The 24,858-nt window shown below is 43.7% G+C and overlaps 1 protein-coding gene across 4 annotated transcripts in view; it reads right to left on the minus strand.

The window, feature by feature from the left end:
- Positions 1–24,858, minus strand: part of SLC2A9 (solute carrier family 2 member 9) — a 229,465-nt gene that overhangs the window by 113,517 nt on the left and 91,090 nt on the right. For all 4 annotated transcript variants that reach the window (XM_077136390.1, XM_077136391.1, XM_077136392.1 and 1 more), the window contains one exon: positions 13,178–13,310. In XM_077136390.1, the coding sequence (XP_076992505.1) occupies positions 13,178–13,310 (133 nt within the window). The remainder of the gene's footprint in view (positions 1–13,177; positions 13,311–24,858) is intronic.

Consider the following 24,858-nt stretch of genomic DNA (forward strand, 5'->3'; position numbering starts at 1 on the left):
AGTGTTGAATCAGTATTAAAGAAGAAGCCTGTTCCCGCAAGATTGAATCAGGATTAAAACATGTTTTTTTCTGGGGTACATATCATTTTCAAACCAATACTGATGGGAAAGCCAAAGGGGAGTACCCAGAGGCCACATGTCCTTAACCCAAGATAAGCTCCTCTCCTCCCTTCTCTCATACCTACTGTTTTCCCAGTAGGTCTCATTTCCTTGTTCACTTGTTCAATCCACATTTGCTGAACATGTTCTGTAGGCAACAGAAAACTCTCTGTGAGCCCCAGTCTTGATTAGGACTGCATGAGATTTGACTTCACAGGAAGGGCAGCCTCCACAGAATTCACATCTGTCTCCATTTCTGATGAAAACCGCTCTGCACTGGAGCCTTCCTAAGCATGAGGGTCCACATCTTTATGGATCGCTTCATAAATACTTCTTCCCAGCACATATTTGAACAACCCTGCTTGCACTGGCTTCCCTGTCGCCATGATGATGACATGGAAGAAGACCTAAAACAGAATGACTTGATATATATGCTTTGCTTTTGACTTGGAAAATCCTCACTTCAAGGAACAGAGGTAGAAACTATAAAGGAAAGAACATCATATGGTCCAAAGCAATTATCTGAGAGTTTTCCAGGGTGTATACGGCTGGTCTACATAATAAGCCTCCCTCTTTCCTGCCTCTCTTTCTCAGCCTTCTCCTATGTTTGAATATGTGGCAGGTCCCCCAAGCAAGTGAGCCTCTGTCCAACTGCCTCAAATCCAAGCATGAAGCACAGAATTTAAGTTCGCCTGTATGGCGAACAGAGCTCAGACTTCCATGTTAGGTGTACTTTGGTTTCATTCATTCATTCAACAGCTATTTACTGAGCACCTACTTTATGCCAGGCACTGCACTAGAGTTGGGGTTTCAACAACAGCAAAACAAGAAAAGAACTTGTTCTAGTTTGCTAGCTGCCAGAATGCAATATACCAGAAAAGGAATGGCTTTTTAAAGAGGGGAATTTAACGTTACAAGTTACAGTTCTAAGGCCACAAAATGTCCCAATTAAAGCTAGTCTATAGAAATGTCCAATCTAAGACATCCAGGGAAAGATACCTTGATTCAAGGTCAATGAAGTTCAGGGTTTCTCTCTCAAGTGGAGAGACACATGGCGAGCATGGTCAGGGTTTCTCTCTCATCTGGAAGGGCATGTGGCAAACATGGCATTGTCTTCTAGCTTCCTCTCCAGGCCTCTTGCTTCATGAAGTTCTCCAGAAGGTGTTCTCCTTCTTCATCTCCAAAGGTCTCTGGCTGGTAGACTCTGTGATTCTCTTGTCATTCTATCATGGTTCTGGAATTCTCTCCTCATTCTCAGAAGGGCACTTTTTCCAAAATGTCTCCTCTTTTATAGGATTCCAGTAAACCGATCAGGACCCTTGTAGAATGGGTGGAGACATGTCTCCATCTAATCAAGTTTAATGCCCACAATTGATTGAGTCACATCTCCATGGAGATAACCTAATCAAATTCCCAACCTATAATATTGACTAGGGATTAGAGGAAAATATTCCTCCCACAAGATTGATTAGGATTAAAACATGGCTTTCCTAGGGTACATAAATCCTTTCAAACAGGCACAGGCCTCATGAAACTTTCATTCCAGTGGAGGAAACAGACAAAAAATAAATTAAAGCATATTATTTCAGATAATGACAGTGCTACTAATAATAAATCAGGGTAACATAGTGAAGAAGAGGAGATGCTATTTTAACCAGTAGAATTAGGAAAGATGGGTTTGGAGGAGATGCCATTTCAGCAGAGACAAAAATGAAGTCAAGGGCTGTGAGCCATGCAGATATCTGGGGGAAGAGCCTTCCAGGCTGAGGAAGCAAGTGCAAGATCCTGAGATGAATGTGTTAAGAGCATTAGACCAACTATTAGCTGTCAGGTTTTGCCATGTGGGACTCAACCGCACAGCCATTCCCCTGTATCACTGGGGCTAGAAGCCTGTAAACTACATTTTCTGGACTCTCTTGCTAGCTGATTCCTGTTATGTTCCACAAATGGGCACTGATGTGAGAATGAAGGTATGAGGAAGAAAGAAGCCCCTCTTCTTCTAGTCACACTTCCAGCCCATCAGTGGTGGTTGTGTCTGCTCAGATTCAGAACCTGTGGCCCCAGCATAACCATGACAAGGACACCAGCCAAATTAGCATCAGCATCTCCAACATCTGTCTAGCCACAGTGGTTGTTCTACCAGCAGGATCAGCAATGAAAAGATTTATGCCTAGTTGTTCCAGGGTCTGTGCCACTGGGCATATCTTCTCAATTGCATCTCATCTGTAGATGCATCCAATCAAAGTTGAGTCCCGGGGTCCCATGTTTGCATTTAGAAGTCTCTATTCCACTCTTTGCAACAAGGCCCTGGGAGCTCTGGGGCTCATAAAATACCAAATGGGCACCATTGCCATTTCATTAGATGTTCCATCTGTGAGGAACAGCTTATGAGACTTGGGAGGTAGTTATCTGGAGGGATGTTCTGTACCTGCCAAGTACATTCATGAGGCACACTCATGGTTTCTCCTCCACCCATTGCAATGGTAGCCCCTTAATCTTATGAGCCCTGAGAAGGGTCAAATATCCTATGCTGCCTCTGCCTAGAAAATGGGGCCATTCTGTCAGAATCCCATCTGTCTTAGCTTCCTCATTGCTAAACAAAATACCCTGCAACGGGTTGTCTCAAACAGTGGAAAATTTATTGGCTCATGGTTTTGAGGTTAGGAGAAGTCTAAATTGAGGCATCCTCAAGGTGATGCTTTCCTCTTGAAAACTGGCATTCTGGGGCTGGCTGCTAGTGGCCTCTTCTGGCATATCCCTTCTCTTATGGGATCCATTGATTTTCAGCTATTGCTTCATGTCTTTCTATCTGTCTGAATTTCATTCTGCATATAAGGGACTCCAGTAATAGATCAAGTCCCACCTTGATTGAATTGGGCCACACCTTACCTGAAGTATCCTCATTAAAAATTCTTCCTACAATGGGTTCACACATAAGGGATGAATTAGGTTTAAGAACATGTTTTTCTGGGTTACACAGTTCCTAACCAACACACCACCCTTACCCTTATGACTTAGGGCTGAGCGATGCCACAGGTCGGTCAGATGAGAGATGGTTGAACAGAAGCTCTCTTCTAGATGTCAGAAGCCCTAGCTCTTGAACCACCAGAGAGGTAGGTTATGATGGCAAGTCCCATACCATTTGGCTTCAGTTTCTTGCCTATGAGAGAGGAAGGGCCATCTGCCTTCTTCCAGCTCAGGAATTCTGTTAGGCAAAAAGTGTGCAGCTCAGAGCACACTTTCAAGAACTTGGTTTATTTTCCTATTTATTCAATTATTGGTAAATGAAAGACTGCACTAAATTCTGAGAACACAGAACTTAACAGGCTCACTGGGGAGGAAGGGAGAGCCACAAAAACAGGCAATAACATTGCTGTCACCATACCAGGATGAGATGTCTGTGGAAGTCAGGTACATCCTGACCCAAGGTCTTAGTTTCCTAACAAAGCACCACTGGCTGGGTGGCTTAAAACAACAGAAATATATTTTCTTATAGATTTAGTCTTTGTCTTGGGAAGCTAGAAGCACGAAATCAAGGTGTTGGCTGGACAATGTTCCCTCTGAATTCTGTAGGAGAGAATGTGTTCCTTGTCTTTCTCCTGGCTTCTGCCAGAGAACCACAGGGTTCTCTGCTTCAGTAATCCCATGAGATTCTCCCCTAGTCTGTCTGTCTGTGTCCAAATTTCCTCTTCTTATAAGGATACTGGTCGTATTGGGTTAAGAGCTCATGCGGTCCAGTATGACCTTGCTTTTACTTACCTAATTTCATCTATTTATTTCTAAATAAGGTAACATTCTGAGATACTGGGGAGTAGGATTTCAACATACCCTTTGGGGGACACAGTTCAGCCCATCACAGCCAGCCTAGGGCCCTCAGGGAAGGATTCCTTCAACAGTGTAGGAAGTACAGGAAGGTGTACACTGTTCTACACACACCTGGGCTCCATCAGTGTGGCGGCCACAAGAATGTATCCATAGACCCCCCAACTACAGGAATGGAATTGACCAAAGGCTGCAGCCACAGTGATCTGAACTCCATTAACATATGCATGTCAAGGAGTTCCCCAGGGGCAGCTTCCCTCCTAGCCCAGCAGGGAAACTAAGGCAGGCTAGGCTTGCTCTGGGGAGACACAGACTCCCGTAGGGCTGACATTGGCTCAAGGACTCCCTTAGAGCTTGCTAAGCCTTCCTTACATCTTTCTAGGTTGTTTCTTGCCTTCTTGCCATTCTTGTCTCTTTGTTTTCTTCATTTGGGTCATTCTAGCCTCATCATCTGATGTAATCAGCCTTCCCTGGTTCACTCCCCATTTTCTTTCACAGACACCTCCTCCCATAAAATATCTGCACACTTAATTTTGATGTCTGCTTTTTGGGGGACATGGACTCACACAATCAGTGAACCAGACGTATGCAAGTCCATGCTCTTGTGGAGCTGCATGGGTTCTTTGAGCATGAGTAGGAGTAAGCTGGACAAAAAGGAAGGAGGGACTCTGTTAACACTGGGTCATCACCCCATCCTCTCTGTAGCCCTTTGAGGCAGGCAAGGGTATTACACGATGATGGAGAAGGATTTTCCCAGAGGTCCCAGAAACTCTCTGCATGACCCCAATGCCTGAGCTGGTCCAGGATGGCTGCTGACTCCCTACACGGCTGTTTCCTTTATCCTCCTGACAAGGACCTGCTTGATATACAACGAGTATTTGCTGATTGAATGGTTTTGGCCACATGATTATCGTCACCGCTGTTAATGTTGCTCCAGTGATTTTGCGCATTGCAGAGCTTTTCACAAGTGTGGTCTTGCTTAATCATCCTTCTGGCCCCTTGAGAGAGGTGTTTGTGTTGCTCCCATTTTACTGTTGAGAAAACTGAGCCTCCTTCAGGTGCTGGGTAACTTCTGGGGCCTTGTAGCTCCAATCCAGCTGGTCCCCCTTTCCATTGGTCGTGGGCTCACACACCATGCACACAGGAAGCTTTCCCAGAGCCAGGGAGCATCCAAATAGCAGCAGTGAGAGTTGGCAGGCATGAAGGGGAAAGAAGAGCATGCAAGCTTGACGGCTGATGCCAAAATTTCTTTTAAGGCAAGAACTGCCTTGATAAACGCTTGGACTCAAGGGAGGAAGGGGTTGGCACACTCAAAGGAGAAGAACATTCCCCCTCAGGGGCCATCTGGAAGGATAAAGGGGGTGAAGAGCAGAGGGGAGAGTGGAGAGGGGGGCTGATGAAAAGCAGGATACCTCACGCTTTGGAAGGTACCCCCTCTCCATCCTCTCCCTGCATCTTCCATATAGCCTCTAAAATGCTCCAGTTATTTGGGGTGAATGACAGCTCTCACAACATTCAAACACGAACATTCTTACCATCTGATCATTCCATTCTTGGTATATAATGAAAAACTCACAATATCATCACCATGATCATTTCTTAGAACATTTGCATCAATTCAGAAAAAGAAATAGAAAAAAGAAAAAAACTCATACATACCATACCTCTTACCCCTCCCTCTCATTGACTGCTAGTATCATGTTTTTTTGAGGAAATCAAAGATGGGGCTGAATTTCCAGGTCAGGTTATAGTGGTGTGAACACCTGCTGCCAAGAAACAGAGGAAGCGGAAACATATAAATGCGCAAGACAACAAGAAAATCTTGAAAAGGGCTTTAAATGTGTCTGTGCAGGGGAGTTTAGGGTTTGGGAAATTTCTCTGAGTTCTCCAGGGAAGGGAGGTGCCCTGCAGATCCATGGGTTACATAAAAATGATGCCAGCCACAAGCACAAAACACAAAGCATCCTCTGCCTTGGTGGAACCCTTGGCGACTCTAAGTTTAAACTCAATCACTTGCTGTCTTTATAATGAGAAGTGGTCTGAGCAATTTCAAGGCACACCTCTGTTCTCTGGGAACTGGGGGCTTTTATAGGATGGTTTCTGAGCTCTGTCCCCACAACCCCCGCCTTTTCTAATTTCATGCTTTTCCTAGGAAGGCACCTGTGTCACTGGGCTGCTATTCCATTACTCATTGCCCCCTCCCACCATGAGGCTCTCAGGCCAGGAAAGAGGGGGCCTGGATTGCTGCTATTTCAGGGGCAAAATGGGGAGATGATCAGGGGTTGCCCATTTCAGATCACACCTTAAAAGTGAAAGGACAGGCCTTGGAGGCATGGTGTCCTCATCCCTCACTGCATGCTCCTTTTCCCGGCTTCTAGAGAGGGGTGCATCTTCCTAATTGACTAAGGCAGACATAAGGCCTCTCTTCAGCCATCTCCAGGCGGACATGGTGAGCCAAAGACCACCAGGTAAGCCTCTGCGATGACTTCCTTCCTGGGGGCTTGGCTTAGTTTTTGGTGGGCACGAGGGGTGGGCTGGGGCTGGAGGGGGTCAGGGGCAGAGCTCACCTCTGCCATCACACCCCTACCAGAGCTACAAGGTGCAAAGCAGAGCTCACTCACAAACCAACGATCGCCATTTATACCTGCTTTCGTCCTGCCCTGTCTTGCACGTAGCTATAATTTCTACACTTTCATGATCAAATGGATTTATTTTATGTTCTTTCCAAGCCCCGCCCCCCAAGTTGGACAGGCTGGAGGAGCTGGAACAGCAGGAGGAATAGAGGATGCTCATATAATCACGAGAGATTGGAAATCTCCTTCTTGCCTCTCTTCTGGGGCTGTAGCCACCCTGCGCCAGCCTGGAGGATCTGCACATATTCTACCACCTGGGCCTGAGACCCCCATCTCCCAGTTCTACTACCTGGACCTGGGACCCCACCCTCAGAGGGGCCTGGGCTCTTTTTTTATTTATTTTTTTTATTTATTTATTTTTTTTTTTTTGAAGGAAAGACAGAGAGAAGGAAGGAAGGATGGAAGGAAGGAAGGGAGGAAGAAAGGGAAACATCTTTTAAACATTTTCTTGTTTTATTGTATTTTGTTTGTTTGTCTGGTTTTTACATGGGCTGGGGCCGGGAATCGAACCGAGGTCCTCCGGCATGGCAGGCAAGCACTTTGCCCGCTGAGCCACCGCGGCCCGCCCCGGCCTGGGCTCTTTTTGAGGGCAAGTATTGCAATGGTTTGGAAAAGCTTGTGTTTTCAGCCCACCTCTTGTGTAAATTCACTTGAATATACAGTTGATTCCTATTATTTGCAGTCCCTGGGAACACTGAATTAGTGAAGAGTGAACCATTTCTCCAGGGGGGAAATACAGGGTTAGGTCCCTGCCTGCCCCTGGCCACAGCATTTTCATCAACCTATCTATACATAACTTTGTCATGTGTGTTTTCTTTAAAGACACCTTATTTATTATATACTGCTGATTCAAGAACACTGAACTCACAGCCCGCAGCACTCTAACTCATGCCTGAATGGAGCCTATCAAACATGCATTTTCTCCATAAGGCACAGTCTTCTTCACTTAGGAACACTAGACAGCACTTCAGCATTACGCTTGGGGGGCATTTTAAATAGCAAAACCATCAACAAAAAGCACCAAAATTTAAAAAATGTGGCTCTAAATAAACCATGAAAGGGACATTGTTTACAGAATGAAAGCTGAAACAAGTAGGGGGAAGTGTTGCCTTGTTTGACCTCGAACTGGGAAAGTGTGCGCCAGGCAATTCAAAATTTTCAGTGCTCTGTGAATGCACACAAATGACTATGAAGATGCCTTGAATATTGACTCTGGGATTCACATAATGTTAACGAGTGGGTGAATTGGCAAATATGGAATGCATTAACATTGAGGACGGGCTGTACTTTCTCTTGCCTTCGTAAAAACCAGACTTCATGTAACCAAAGCAACTGACGTTAGCCTCAGCACAGAAGAGAATGAATAACTGCCTATGATAAGTGCCATTATTTTGTTGGGCCTCTCTCCTGGATGTTTGCTGGCCAGCTCTGGATTGAGAATAGCCCCGAACCCAGCTCAGGTCAAAGAGGCAGGTTCAGAGCATCTGAGGCCCAGGGGCTCTGGGCAGAACTGAGGTGGCATCACTAGAAACGCAATGAGATGCAGAAAGCTGCTCTGACCAGAACGAGTTTGCTAATGTATGAGAAGGGGGTGAGACCATCCAGGAATGACAAACGAAGGTGATTCCCAGGAACTTCAGGGCTTGAGCTTAGCTCAGTGGGTGGTGCTAGGTCACTCTGAGAGCTGAAATGCCCACCACCTCATCTCTACATAAGTGTGAGTTAAACAGCACATTTGGAGGGAGAAAGGGGCATTAGCCTCCGGGGCACCCGCAATCCTGTATTTGGGCTTGGGCTTGCCCAAGCCAATGGGTACTTCAATTGCTTTCTTACCAGGCTGTGGCTGGTCACCAGACTCCACCATTCAGCCTCTTCACCTCTTTAGGAGCAGACCCTGACTTTTTGTGGTGACAACGCCCTAAAGGGCTATGTTTCCAATTCTACTTGGCAGTTCAGAGAGTCCTCGTGATGGTCTCACCAAGGATACACGAGCAGAAGTATGTGACTTCCAGGAAGACTTCCGAAAGTGGAAGGGGCAGGCAAACACTTTTTCTCCCTTCCTCCTTCTGGCTGGAAGGCAGACCTGCTGCAGCCATCCTGGGCCACAAGGGAACCTTCTGGGGATGGCAGGTCAAGAGATGAAAAGAGCCCAAGGCTTGTACTACCAGGAACCTTTAGCAGCCTTAAAACACCTCCTTTAACATTTTTTTTTATGTGAGAGAGAAATAAACTTCTATTTTGTTTAAACCACTCTTATTTTGGCTTGTCTATCATAAGATGGCTGAACCCAATCTAACTGATATACATATCTTTCTCTACCAAAACAAAACGAAACAAAACAGACAAACAAACTTATCATCATAACAAAGACCAAAATTATAATGGCAGCCAGTAATGGACAGCATTCATTCTCTGTTCAGGTCAGAGATCTAGCCAATAACTGGTTTCTAAGTCCTATACCCCACAGAAACACACTCCCTCCCATATACAAAAACAACAACGAACAAACAAAAAATGCAAACAGTAACAATAATAGGGGCATGTAAAGAGCCCTCTGAGCTGCTTAGCTGGGGCTGCAGTGGGAACCCCAGAGCCTGAGGTCTAGATTCTGCAGATCTGTCCTGCTGTCCCTCCTGGAAGCTTCCAGCAGCCAAGAACAGCACAGACCATGGTGGGGGTGGGGGTGGCGCGGAGAGACATGGCATTATTAGAAAAGCATGCAGGCATATCATCCCTTCATGGTGATGGGTGTCACTCACTTTTTTCTCTGCTCTGTACGTTTTCCTGAAGCTGACCTCCTCCAGGCCCTGTGATTCCATTGCAGATGTCAAACGACACTTCTACCCACCCCCAGTAACAGGAAGGGACAAAAACCATCCTGGCCAGTTATGGTGTCCAGCTCCCAGGGCACTGATTGTCTAAAGGTCAGCCGTGTGATCCACCATGGGCCAGTGAGAACTCTTTCCTTTGCGCATTCCCATGCAGGCTGTGTGAAAGGGAATCTCCCTCTCTCTAAGAGCATCTTATAAAATTGGAACTTCTCTGGTCTGTCTTGATGCCAAATGGAGAAAGTGTGTCTAAGAATGAAACCCATCAAATTCTAAGAAGGTCTAAGATTTATTGAGAGAGAAAGACAGTTGTAGCTTCTGGATCCAGCGATGCCTGAAGGAATCTAGGCTGGCATATCCTATTATTAAGAACAGCACTTCTTGCTCCCTCCTGATATGACTGACTTCCTTCATGGCGGGGTATTCCACTGGTATGTCTTCCTCACCTACTCTTTGCCCTCCCCCCCTCACTTCTCCCTAAGAGATGAGAAGGAACATAGCTAACTGGTAAGCTAGGAGAGAATTGGCCTGCACAACTCAGCGACACCCTTTCTCTTTGGGATCCACCTGGCTGGAAGAGGATACACTCTGTTTTTCTGTGCTCTCACGTTTATAGGGGAGTGTTCTCGGGGAGAGACCATGAGTGGGGAGGCAAGTTCAATTCAAGAGTATTGTCTTAGGAAGCTTCCCTGGCTATCAGACCCGAAGCCAATTCTCCAAGTAGTCTTTATCAACACTAAAATTGACATTTCAACCCTATTTCCTTTACTTCTACATCCATTACCCAGTCGGTTTCAAACTTGGGCAGCAAGAATTTGAGTGTTAATAATTGGTGTCCCTCAAACCCCATCACCAGGGGCAGGAGTCAAAATGTTTCCCTCTTGCTTAAGGTGCTTTGAGTTGATTTCTGTCTCTTACAACCCAAAGGGTCCCTGAAGTGCCACTGTCCTGTTTATCAAGTCCAATGACTTGCCCTAGCAATCCTCTATGGTAATATTTCATTTCTATTCAATTAAATAAATTTCTCTTTCTCACTGTGGAAGTTTGGACTCTTTCCCCCTTTTCTGTGCACTGGGGCATAACTTAAGCTGATAAGAGTGGCAGAAATAAATCAGACCCAGGGACTGAGGCTTAATCCCCCTGTGAACTGGGGGTGGGGAGGGGATGGGAAGCTTTATGGGGCATAGATTGACGGCATCAATGGCCCCAACTCACAGCCTCCTAATGTCTATGTCCATTGCCCTGTTACTTTGTGGTCCTGCCCAACTCACTCTCTGATGCTAGGCTTGGCCGTATGACTTAATTTAGCCAATAGGATTTTAGCAGATTTGAAGCAAACAAAAGTCTTTAAAAGCTGCTTGTATTTCCCACCTCTTCTCTTGGACCTCCAGAGCCTGACCGACAGAGTTCAGATGCCAGTTCTGCCATTGGCTAGCTTTGTGTCCTCTATCAAGTTAACTCAGCCTTGATTTGTTCTTTTTCAAGTGGGATTGGTAACATGATCACTTCCTATGGCTGTTAGCAAAGCTCCTAGAATGAAGTTTTTCTCATAGAGTAGCCACTGTCGGGCAAGTCCTCTCCCTCATCTAGACCCTCACCCTCACCTTCAGAGGGCAGGGATGCATCTCCTTCTCCTCACTTTCCCTGTCCCCGGGGAAAACACCCTGCCACAAATATCCATTGTTTGCTGAATGTCTGGAGTGAGATTAGCACTTTTATTAACACAGATGCTAACTTGAACATTTTAGTTCAATCTAAGGCCAGTAGCTTTGTTCTTTTTATAGAACACATATGTAATAGTTATCATTTTTTACAACTGTACTTCTCCCTCATTCCCCACCGTGCTATGAAATGAAAATTTTAAACCTTCTTTACTAGGGCATTTTACGTGCACTTCCCATTCCAACTGGACTTAATTGAAATATTTCCCAAGAGTTCTTTCTGAGTGGAGCCAGATGGGCTGAGAGGCAGCTTCCCCTGCCAGGAGAGACAGAGCAGGAGGAATCACCATCTGCTAATAATTCAAAAGCCAGCCACCCACTTTCAGGAATCAGATGTACAGTCTTCCTTCTTTCACTCCAGAGCGTCCACCCTGTCTGTCTTTCACCAGCCTGCTCTCTGCAGTTTGACTTTTGGAAGGTTTGCTTTCCCACTGGTCCCATAGGAAGTCACCCTTGAGCAAGACTGTCTTATCTTCTGCCCCATCAATGCCCTTTGCTTGTCCCTGCCCAGTGCTCCTCTGTGCATGAGGTAGGTTGGAGAGAGAATTGGTCATGGAGTTACTCCAGGGTTCAAATCCTGCCTTTGTTATTTACTGGCTTTGGGATCTGGTCAGGGGGAGTTACCCAGTGTTCCCTGTGGGCTTCTGAGGGAGAAAGGACTTAAGTCCTGTCTCCACCCCCCACCAAGCTCCAGGAAAAATGTTGTGTATCTGGACACTCTTTGAAGAAAGGTCAATATTTCTAAATGCCATATAGTCCAAAACCCTTTAGAAGCATAGCCTTGGCTAGGTTGCTTCCACTCTCTAAGCCTCTATTTCTTTATCTGCAAAATATAGGCAATGATAATGTTCTCTGGTTCCACTTTATAGGAATAGTCATAAGGGATAGATGAGAAAATTGATTTGAATTATTAATATTTCAATATTCCAATATTCCAATTATTAATATTTCATCATGCCATTTGTTCAGTCAGAAAATACTTGGGTAACCCAAATTTTAAAAGCTCTTGCACAAATTATATTAAACAAAACACTGTATATAATTATCATTTTTTCCCTTTGGGGCTTTACTGTAATTTCGATTGAGCCTAGTAGATGGATAGGAAAATGGACAGATTCCTAAGTAATAATGAGAATAGATGATACTATGCGCTCTATATACATCATCTAACTTAATCATTACCCCAGCCCACAAGGGATGTTTATATCATTGACTTTTGACAGACAAGGGTTCCGAGGCTCAAAAAGGTTAAGAGACTCACACCAGAACTGGAATGTGAAAAGAGTAACTGTGAATTCCAACCCAGCATGTCTAATCACAAAGCTGCTGGATGCATCTCATTTAATAAAACTAAAAGCATGGTAATATTGTCTTTCATTCTACATTGTCTATCTTTGCCCTCTCAGAGGTTAGTCAAATGCCTCTGATTCTGAAAGCTGTGCTTTGAATCTGACCCAGCGGCTCACCATTTAGGGAATTTAAGGAATCCTATCTAGGAAAGGTCCCATGCCTCACTGTGAACCCCACTTTCCTTTCCTGTAAAATGGGTATACTACTGCCTCTCTCCTGTGGCTTCCTGGAATGCTCCAGTGGGTCATCTTGAAGAATCACCCAGCCCCATGCCTGGTGTAAAATTAATATTCTGGGCTTGTATTTTGCTTTCCTTGCACGTAAATGTAAGCATCGGACAACTGGTAAACCTGAGCAAGAGAGAAAGGATGAGAAAGAAAGAAGGATGGGAAGGAAGGCTGCTAAGAAAACTAAGTTCACTTCCACTCAGCACCAATCAGAGGAGCAACAACGGAGAAAAGACCCACCTCTGAAGCAAAGAACACTGGGTCTTCTCCTGGTTCTGTCCTAGTTTTTCCAAGACTCCTTGTGTGACTCCCTGAGTGACCCCAAATCCTCTCCTCTGAACCACCTCTGGCAGGGCAGTTGTGAAGATTAAATGAGATAAAGTATCTTATGTGCTCAACATAGTCCTGTCTTCCCCACTGCCCCAGGTTCCTGCATGCCTTGCAGCACCGATCACCATGGAGGGGTTAGAGCTAGGGGAGAAGGAAAAGACCCCTACCTTTAATGGCTCCCGCCTCGTCGTGCTTCTCAAAGAGCAGGTAGCGTGGGCTGTCTGGGAGAAAGGGCAGGCTCACCAGCTGGATGAAGGCAGGGACAACAATCACTCCAAATAGGTATGGCCACAGGGCCTCCTGCAGGGAGAAGAAGGTGCAGCTGAAGTGTAGGTGGCCTTGGGTCATGTGCTAAAAACTCCAACATTCAGCCCTGGCAGCAGTTCTGACTCTGCAGAAGGTCAATCCTCCCAGGGAGAACCCCGCAAACAAAGGCCAAGGGGAGAGACCCACCACTGATTATCACCAGAACTTTGCATCCATAGTCAGTGGATCCTCACAGCTACCTGAGAGACAGAGACCTGGGCTCAGGGTAGTCAAGGATCTTTGTCCAAGGCTACCTACTGGGTGCCAAGGGGACTCTTTCTCAGGGTGGCTGGCTCCACAGCCCCTGGAGTTATTGTAGCAAGCTGGAAAGGGCCTGGATCCTTTCCTGGTTGTGTGATCCTAGAAACCATTCACATACCCTTCTGAAACTCCTTCTCTCCACCTATTGAATGGAACAACCATAGCTTACTCCCAGCCTCTAGTGAGAGTGGAATCAAAGTATCCTTCGGTGGTGGAGGCTGGTATGCAGAGTGGTGTACAGTAGGAAGCGGCAGTCTTTGTTGGCACTACCATCCAGACCACCTCCTGGGTGTGTAATATTTGATCTGCCTCCCTCCTATTGGTGAAGATACAAGAAGGATAGCTGGAGCTTCCCCATGGAAGTGACAGTGGTGGGGGACTAGGGGCACAGGTTGCCCCTTAGATGGGAAGGACTTTTCATTTTTCAGCCTGCTGCCAACAAGATGCACTATTGAAGATACAGCCCCATTCATGTAAAGGCTGCTTAAATGAGCCTGGAGTCTGCATTATTGTGCTGATTAAGGAGACATTCTTTCTGATATGCTTTGTATCCCCAGATTCACAAATAAGCACTCCTTGTGCATCTGAAAGAAGAAAAATCTATTACACGGCAGTTCTGATAGGGAAAAATAAGAAAAGCACAGCTTCAATGCCAAATTCTTAACATGTTTTATATCCTAAGGTAGTTTTAAAAAAAGATAACCAATTATACATATATATATATATATATATATATGAATGCTAGATATGAGATATATATGTAAGAAGTACTTTACTGCAGAAAAAAAAAAAAGACAACCAAGGAGAAAATAAGACACATTCAGACCTAAAAAGACTTTGCACAATGGGTGAAGGTTCCATCTGCCTTAGGTTGGAACCCTACAGAAACGTGTCCATAGAATCCTCAAGTGTCAAAGCTGACAGCAACCTCAGCAGTCAGTGTCCCTAGCTCTCTTACAGCCATTCTCTTGCAGGCAGAATGTCCTGAAGTTTTTCTCCCAGTTTCTCTACTGAGGCCCTTGATGATAGAGGCAGGAGGGCAGAGCAGGCAGAGCCCCTTGAAGTGCAGCAAGGGGAAGCTGCTTGTCAAAGGGCTTGTGGTCAGTGCTTGGTCCAGTGCCCTGAATTTCAAGGGACTGTTGATTCTACTCCCCTTTCTGTACATAATAACAATTTATATTCACAAAACTTCTCTGATTTAACCAGCCAGCACAGTTTTTCCTCTGCCTTGTGAGAAACTGGTAAGGCCAACACCAGCTTCTTAGTTTGGTGGACTGCTGTATCGGAAAGATCATCAGATGAGACACAAAGAAGATTAGCAGTTGCCTAAGGCTTGAGTGGGGAAGTTGGGAGAGACTCTTAATAGGTACAGGATTTCTTTTGGGAGGTGATGAAAATGTTCTGGAACTGGATAGTGGTGATGGCTGCACAGCTTTGTGAATATACTAAAAACCACTGAACTGTTCACTTTAAATGGTGATTTTTTTAGGTATGTGAATAATATCTCAAAATAATAAAAACACAAAGACCACAAGATAAAAAAAATGACATAAGTATAAGTGGGACCTCCACTACACTTATCACCCATTTTTGCATGTAGTTGTTTATTTTTATTTTCTTTCAGAGCTTCGCTGATGCCACCATGAGAGAAAAAACAGAAAACTGAGAGAGAAGACAAGGGAACCTCCCCAATTAAACTCTGCTATGTGCCAGACATGGTGTGAGAGATTTCACTTCATTGTCTTGATCAACCTCACAGTAGCTGCAGAGCCCAGGATTTCTGTGTCTTAGAGATTCTGAGACAGATACGTGTGGGCTCAGGCCTCCTGGCCAGTTACAGACACAGATGGGGACCAAGCCAAAGCTGGACCAAGCCCACAGTATCTTGATAGAAGGGTGACTTCCTAGGGGCCCCAGTATTGGCATCAGAACTGCCTCTGTGTAGAAGGAGGAATGGCAGGGCATTCCTGAGCAGGAAGAGCATGCGTGCACACACAGAGGCTCAAAACACCCAGGCTCATTGGGGGAACAACACTGTAGCCAGAATGTAGACTCAGAGGGTGCTAGAGATGTGGAGCTGAAGGTGGGGACTTGGGCAGAGGCTGGGTGGGTCACAGTAGCTTTGCGCTGGAACTTGGGCTTGACTCCCAGGACAATGAGTCAAGGACAAGGAGCCTTTGAAGGGCTTTAAGTACTTAACGGAGATGGTCCACTCCACTTCTTGAATCTATAGTTTCATGCTTCTGGAATCATAGAGTCAGCAGGTACATATGACCATAGATCGCTATTACCTATATAGGATATAAGCATAGGTTGCTCTTATGCAGTCTGTGGCTCAGCCTCCAATCATGATGTCTTAAATTCAGAGGAATGTGGAGCCTGTCCTAAAGGGGATCCCTCTTATGGCCATGGCCTGGGGTCCACTTCTGCTGAGCACAGGGTTGGTGACCCCACCTGGGAATGCTGATGGCATCTGGGCCAGAACAGAAGATGGCCATGATTGCTCTGTGCTCATCATCCCTAAAACCAGACAGAGGAGAAGGTGCAGGTCCAGGAATGTCTTGAGCAGAGCTTGGACAACAGTTCACTCAGGAGAAACAGAGCTGAGCAATCAGTGGATTTAGTGACCTTGGCTTTTTCCATTGAGTGTTAAGAGATTTCATGGAAATTTTGCTAACCACGGGGAGATGAGCTGTATTTAAGAGTGATTATTCCCTTTATTTTTTACCAAGAAAACTGATTGAGTGTGTAGATGGGCAGGTATTCTGAGTGGAATATTTTAGCCTGTATTGTACCATGTGACCCACCCAAGTAATACTAAAATTTGTCATGTGACCGGCATCTATGGAAACTGTACCAAGTACCCTGTGTAAGTATCTCTAGTAATGAACTCACATATCTCCCTAACAGTGGTAATGATATAATGACAAAACACCTGCATTATTAAGTCATAGCTTATACAGTGGTTAGGGGCACCACTTGTGAGCAGACTTTCTGGATTTGAATTCTGTCTGTAACCCCCTACCCCCACCTGCTGTTACCTATCTGCTAATGCCTCAGCTTTCTCATCTGTAAAGTGGAGTAAACTACAGTGCTCAGTCATTGTTCTCTGTAAGGATTAAATGAGTTAACACATATATAAAGTGCTTAACTAAGAACTGCACGTACTGTACATGTTTCATAGAAAAAAGCAGTTTTTATTATCAAGCACTGGGCTAAGCATAGATTATCTCCTTTAATCCTTACAACAACTCTCTGAGATAGAGTCCTTTATTGCCTCCATTTTACAGATATAGTAACTGTAGTGCAGAAAGGTTAATTATGTTTCTGAGGCCACAGTTCAGTCAATACCCAGAATCTGAGAAGAGCTGTCTCCATGTCCAGGGAAGGGCCATGAGGTCGTCAGATCTAGATGTGGGGGCCAAGTAAGCCATGTCCAACCTTCTTCAATCAACCTTAAAGCCAAAGAAAGCTCAGTGACCCTGCTCAGTGCTCTTGGAAACCTGGTTCAACAAGGAGCTGAACACTAGCATTTTGCCTTATAGTCTCGAATGTGTACTTCCTGAGGGCATAGACTGTGTCTGGCACATAACAGCTGTTCAATAAATGTCTACTGGAGAAAGGAATGTTTGTGGGAAGGGTCTTTCTTACACAATGATCACTTTTACAAAGGCCTTTTGCCATTTGCAAAGGGTAACCTCTGACTTTCTTTTTCAGGAACTATTTTAAAAAGAAGACATTAGCTCCATAGGTACAAACAGGTTGAAAGTGAAAGGATAGGGAAATATATTTCATGCAAATAATAACCAAGAGAGATCTTGGTGGCTATACTAATATCAGAAAAAATAGACTTTAAGTTAAAAACTGTGACTAAAGACAAAGAAGGACATTATATATTGATAAATGGGTAAAAAGAAACAAGAAAATTTAACAATTACAAACATATATGCACCTAACAACAGGGCACCAAAATATATGAAGCAAACCCTAACAGAAGTGAAGGAGAAATCATTCTACAATAGTAGTTGGAGATATCAATATATCACTTTCAATACCAGATGGAACATCTAGACAGATGAGCAATAAGGAAATAGATGACCTGAACAATATTATAAACTAACTAAATCTAACAGACACAACAGCAGAACACATATTCTTTCCAAATACAAACAGATCATTCTTCAGGAGAGATCACATGTTAGGACACAAGATAAGTACCAATAAATTTAAAAATATTCAAGTCATACAAAGTAAATTCTCTATCCACAATGGAGTGAAGCTAGAAATTGATAACAGAGAAGAAACTAAAGAATGTACAAATACATGGAAATTAACACACTCCTAAACAACAAATAGGACAAAGAAGAAATTACAAGGGAAATTAGAGAATACTTAGAGGTGAATGAAAACAAAGCCACAATATACTGAAACTTATGGATGTAGTCATTGTAGTGCTGAGAGAGAAATTTAAAGCTATGAATATCAATATTTAAAAAGAAAAATGATCTCAAATGAATAACCTAACACCTTAAGGATCTAAAAAAATAGAGCAAAGTAAACTCAAATTTAGCAGAAGAAAGGAAATCATGAAGATCAGAGCAGAGATAAATGAAATAGAAAAAAGCAAAACAATGGGAAAGAGAATAGAGAAACCAAAAAGTTCGTTCTTTGAAAAAAATCAACAAAATTGACAGAACTTTAGCCAGACTGACAAAAGAAAAAAAGAGAAAAAGGCAAGTAACTTAACTTAGAATTAAAACAATGATATCATTACTGTCCTTACAAAAATAAAATAACTATAAGAGATTATGAACAATCATACATCAACAAATTAGATAAACTAGAACAAATGGAAAAATGCCTGGAAATACACCAGTTACCTAAATTGATTTAAGAAGAAATAGAAAGCTTCAATAAACACATAACAAGTACAGACATGAATCAATAATCACAAAGAAAAGTCCAGGACCTGATAGCTGAAAGCTACCAAATGTTTAAAGAAAATTAACATGAATCCTTCTCAAACTCTCCCACAGAATCAGAAGGAGGGAATACTTCCTAATTCAATCTATCAGGCTAGCATCACACTGATTCTAAGGCTTGGTAAACACATTATAAGAAAAGAAAATTACAGACCAATTTCCCTTATGAATATAGATGGAGAAATCCTTAACAAAATTCTACCAAACTGAATCTAGCAACATATTAAAAATATTATACACCATGACTAAGTGGGATTTATCTCAGGAATTCAAGTGTATTAGGCATATGAAAATCAATCAATGTAAGATACTACATAAATAGAATGAAGGAAAACACTCACCCAATTATTTCAATAGATGCAGAACAGGCACTCAACAAAATCCAGCACCCTTTCTTGATTAAAACATTTCGAAAAGTAGGAATGGAAGAGAACTTACTCAACATGATAAAGACCATTTACGAAAAACCCACAACTAACATCATACTCAATGGTAAGAGACTTAAAGCTTTTCTCCTAAAATCAGGAAGAAGAAACGGATGCCTGCTTCTACTACTGCCAGTCAATATTTACTAGAAATTCTAATCAGAACAATTAGGCAAAAAAAAAAAAAAGGTATCTAAATCGGAAAGGAAGAAGTAAAACCATCTTTATTTCCAGATCATATAATCCTTTATATAGAAAATCCAAAGAAATCCACAAGAAAATTATTAGCGCTAATAAATGAGTTCAGCAAAGTGGCAGAGGATAAGATCAACCCACAATTGGTGGGCAGGCAATGGTGGCTCAGTGGCAGAGTTCTTGCCTGCCATGCTAGAGACCTGGGTTTGATTCCCGTGCTTGCCAAAGCAAAAAAAAAAAAAAAAAAATTAGAATACAAAAGACTTGCACAATGAAAATTACAAGATACTGCTGAGAGAAATTCAATATGATCTAAAGAAACGGCAAAATTTCCCATGTTCATGGATGGAAAGAGGTAATAATTTTTAAGATGTCAACATTACACAAAGCAATGAGCAAATTCAGTGCAATCCCTATCAAACTTCCATAAGTTTTTTTTTTTCAGCAATGGAAAAAAACAATCATTTATATGGAACTAAAAGGGGTCCCAAATAGCCAAACATTTTTGAAAAGGAAGAGTAAAGCTACAGTAATAAAAACAGTGTCATAAAGATAGATAAAAAAATCAGTGGGGCAAAACTGAAAGTCCAGAAATAGACCCACACATGTATGGCCAATTGATTTTCAACAAAGCTGCTAAGTACATGCATTGAAGAAAGAATAGTCTATTAAACAATGGTGGCAAAGGTGCATCCAACACCAAGTGCCCAGCCAAAGGGGTGAGTTGGGACTGAAGTCTGGCCCACTCTGAACTCCATGGTGGGTATCCACAGGCTGGGTCCAGGTGGGTTGGTGGGGTTCCTGCCAGGATCTCTGCTATTGGTGACTGCCTCCTTCTGAAATCCCATCCTGCTTGCCTTCAGCGATAATCTCTCTCTCTCAGTTCTCCTCCAGCTTCTCTAAACCTCCCCAGTGATTTGAGCTGAGCCCTCTTCTCTGTTCATCTCACACACTTTTACCAGGACAGTGGCTCTCAAAACTTGGCTTTGGGGGAGTTTTAAATGTTTCTGATGACTGTCTCCCACCCTCAGTGATTTCGAGTTAATTGGTCTGGAGTGTGGACTAGGCGCTGGGGTTTTTAAAGCTCTATAGGTGACTGTAATGTGCAATCAGTTGAGAGCCCCAGGGCCTCTCCACTTTCAGCCCTGCAGGGGATGGTGGTGCCCTGCCCAGAACAAGGGACTCATCTTCCAGCTGCCGGGAGAGATGCTTGCTACGGGACCACAGCTGAGATCCTCCTCTGGAACTGTCCCCATGGGAGCGCCCTCCACCAAGGTAACCCATCTCTTCCCAGGAGCAGCCAGCATCCCAAGACGGTTGATGTGGGGGCACACAGGCCTGGCCCCGTCCCACCTTCAAATGGGAGAAATCTGCTGGGCCATCGCTACCCCAGCTTCAGAGCCCCACAGGTTCAGGTGAGGTCTCTGTTGGAACTAAAAGCTGCTCATCTCCCTCTGTTCAATCCTGCTTCCTTCACACCCACATGGGTGTTGATCTGCAAGTACCCCCTACTTAATGGCCTTTACACGACATTATTCCTTAAATCATTTGGTTCTCAGGGCAAATCACTTCTGGAGGCAGCTGCTGGCTGCATATAGAGAATCTATATACAGATTATATTAGTCTGAACCAGTTCTGCCTGCTCCTCTATAAGAAGCTCTAGAGAGACTTAGAGATTGGTCTGGCTCAGCTCCAGTAGCTCAGGCGATCACCAATACACTGTGACAACTTCATTGAAGCATCAAGACACACATGCCAGCCAAGCTAGAAGGGAGAAATGGTGCTGGAAACCTGTGCCAGCCGAAGAAGGGATGCTTTGTTGAATCTTTGAATTCTCTCTGCTTGTTTATGTGGTCTCACAAGGGAAACAACACTGGTCTGGTCATAGCAGAAACGTCCCTTCATTCATTTGACAGATATTCACATAGCCCTTTTGAGCCCTCCATCCCCCCTCAGAAGGGACCCTTGTCACAGAATTCCAGAGCCCCAGGTTGGGAGCGTGTGACTGGCTGTGCCTGCACCACCTCACTTGCCACCATTTTCATACCAGATTGTGCAGAATTCATCACTGCCTGACCCCACAGAGTAGAATCCACCTACCAAGGCAGCATCACTCACTGCAATGAGTTGCTGTAGGATTGCTATTCCTGGTGCATAGTCACTGTCTGATTCTATTTCAATGTCAAAAATGCCTGGGGTTTGAAGGACATGGGCCTTTAGGATAACCCTCTCACTTTCCCCTATTAGAAATAATAATGAAATTACTTTCCAAGGGTACAATACCTTGCAGAAAGTTGTGAGCCTGGATGTAAGCTGAGAGCCCTCATAGTGACTGCCCCAAAGGCTCAGCTTTCAAGAAATGCTAGTCCTCTCCCCTTTTTCGACAACATTTTTCTGCCTTTCCAAGACTTTGGATGTTCCTTGCTTCACTCAATTCTCAAGCAATCTTTTGGGAATGTAAGGGCAGAAACTAATATCCCTACCTTATAGATAAGGAAACTGTGGAAGGTCCTATAGTAAAAATATCTACAAAATCGAGTTTGTTCCTTCCCTAAATGAGAGGGAGGGAGGGAGAAAGAGATAGAGGGAGAGAGGTTTTTGATCTCAAGGATCCTGGAGATTAACTGCACTGGACAACATATAGTAGTAGAACAAAGGCATAAGTATTTATTAAGTCCTTCACATACAGTACTCAATTTCATCCTCAACACCCCTGCCATCATCCCCATTTGGGTAAACGGAGGCACAGAGAAGTTAAGTCACTGAGGTAGTTTGGATCCATTATGTACCCCAAGAAAGACCATGTTCTTTTAATCCATTCTTGTGGGGGCAGAACTATTATGGGTGGGATCTTTTGGTTAGTATTTCAATTAAGATACAACCCAGCCCATTCAAGGCGGATCTTAATCCCCTTGCTGCAGTATTTTACAGGAGGATAAAAGATGGATGAAATTCAAAGAGCTCAGAGAGAAATGTCCAGACACTTTTGGATAGAGCCACTAAAACCAGAACCCAGAAGAGAGGACCAGCAGGCAACACCATGTGCCTTCCCATGTGATAGAGGAACCTCAGATGCCAGTAGCCTTTCCTCAAAGAAGGTATCTTCCTCTTGATGACATAATTTGGACATTTTCATGGCCGTAGAGTTGTAAATTTGCAACCTAATAAATCCCCATTGAAAAAGCCAACTCACTTCTGGTATATTACATTCTGGCAGCTGTAGCAAATCAAAACAGCCACTTAGAGTCATGCACCTTATAAATGGCAGATCTGGGATTAAACGAGGCAGGGTAGACCCAGGTCTGTGCTCTCGACCCCTGCATTGTCCTCAGGGACAGAGAGGTCACTGTTAAGCTGCACTTTGCTAAGGCGGTCCTGATTTCCCTGAAATCCATTTACAGAGCTCTCCCTTCTTCCCTTCTCCAGGAAATTAGCTAACCACCATTCTCTTCTGAATAAATCTGACTGGAGTCAAAGCCTATTATTAATCCTTTTGTCAGCCTCCTGTTTTCTGGCTGAGTCATCCTGAATCCCTGTGTCCTCGTTTCTGGAGTTCATTGTTCTGACATGTTCACACTACTGCTTTGTCTACTACCTCCCACTCCATCCTCCTTGTGGATTATCTACCTTCAGATCTGCACCACCCAAATGGAATTCTAGAAAGGAAGACAAATGCAGTTTGCTTTAAGGTTTGAGAAAGCACAGGGACTCACCATATGAATTGGACTTTCTCATGATGACCTCAATTCTTGGGATATGGGCTTGATTTTCAAGGGCAAAGGATCAGCTATGGTTGCCAGTGAGTTCTGTGACCTAGGTGTCATTCTCTGACTTTCCCAGCCCAACTCATCACCAGACTCCAAAGTCACAGGAAAAACCTACACTTTGGAGTTAGACCCAGGTTAAACTTCTTTCAGTTACTAGCTATGAGGCCTTGAGCAAATTACTTATTCTCTCTAGAATCAAAGATTTTTAGTTAGAAAATGAGAAACAGGAGTTAAAATTTATTTTGCAGGGTGGTTGTGAGAATGAAAGATGGCAAGTCCTGGCATGGGCTCGAAACATGATCTGGAGAATAAATGTTGGTTCTTTTTACCTTTCTCTTTTGCCCTAGTCCTGAACCAACCTCAGTGGCCCACCCTAATCAAAGGATAGATCCAGGGTTAGGTCCGCTGCCCCGAGCCTGGTGATGGTGGGGTCTGGGTTGAGTGTATGGCATTCATATGTTACAATCTCCAACTTAATAGGAAGTGTAGCAGCTGAAGAACGGATACACCCACTCTCAGCTTGCCCTCATCTAGTCTCATCAGCCATTGCACCTCCTCCTTCCATGCTCTTTCCTCTTGATGCTTCTGTCCAGTGACCCGGGGCCTCCACCCTGGATTCTTCGCCACTGTGTAGTGCCACAGACTGTGACATGTGCCCCACCTTTCCTTAGTATGAGTTTCCCCTGACTTCTTCCAACCCTTGATGCATCTGGCAAGACTTAAAAAGATCATCTCCCTCTACCTCAGTTTTCCTGCTATACCAGATTGATTGCCTAGCTCTGTGCTACTGTCAACTATCAGTCTCTTCTCAGGGTCTGTAAAGTGTGAGGCTTGATGTTATGGGTTGAATTGTATGCCTCCAATAGGCACACTCAAGTCCTAACCCCAGACCTGTGGATGTGAACTTATTTATAAATAGGATCTTTGAAGATGTTATTAGCTAAGATGAGGCCAAACTGGTTTAGGGTAGGTCCTAATCCAACATGACTGGTGTCTTTATTAGAAGAGGAAATTTGGACACAGTGAGAGATAGAGACAGGAGAGAGAAGATGCCTATGTGATGGAAGCAGAGATTGTTATGCCACAAGCCAAGGAACCCCATGGATTGCTGGGCACCACCAGAAGCCAGGGTAGAGGCATGGTTCTACCCTTTAAGAGGAAACATGACCCTGCGGACACCTACTCTTATGCTCTATATAGATACTCCTTTTTAGTTTTTAGTGGATTAGAATAGTTAGCAGGAAATACTTGAAACTGCTGAACTGTATTCCAGCAGCCTTGATTCTTGAAGATGATTGGTTAAGTATATAGCTTTTACAATGTGTCCATGTGATTGTAAAACTTTGTGGCTGACACTCCCTCTACCAGTATATGGACAGATGAGCAAAAAAAGCAAAAAGGACATAAATAAATAAATAATATGGGGGGATAAGGGATCTGGGATGTTGTGGGTGTTTTTCTCCATTTTTATTTTTTATATTTTTTTGAGGAATGAAACTGTTCAGAAATTGATTCTGGTGATAAATGCACAATTACATGATGCTACTGTGAACAACTGATTCTATATATCAATAAAATTGAATTCTAAAAAAAGTGCATTGACTATTAAGTTCTGGGAGAAAAACAAACAAACAAAAAAAACTTGATCATTCAGAATTTCCTGAAAAAGAATTTGACAAAAGCTAACACCCAATTCTGATAAAATGCTCAGTAAATTAGGACATGGTAAGAACTTTCTCAACCTAATACCCAGTGTCTATGAAAATCTATAGCTTACATAACACTTAATGATGAAAAACTAAAGACATTTCCCATAAGATCTGGAATAAGACAAGGATGTCCTCTCTCATAACTCATATCCAACATTTTCCTGGAAGCCCTACACAGTGCAACAAAGCACAAACTATAAGTG

This window comes from Tamandua tetradactyla, chromosome 19 (genome assembly GCF_023851605.1).
Source record: "Tamandua tetradactyla isolate mTamTet1 chromosome 19, mTamTet1.pri, whole genome shotgun sequence".
NCBI lineage: Eukaryota > Metazoa > Chordata > Mammalia > Pilosa > Myrmecophagidae > Tamandua > Tamandua tetradactyla.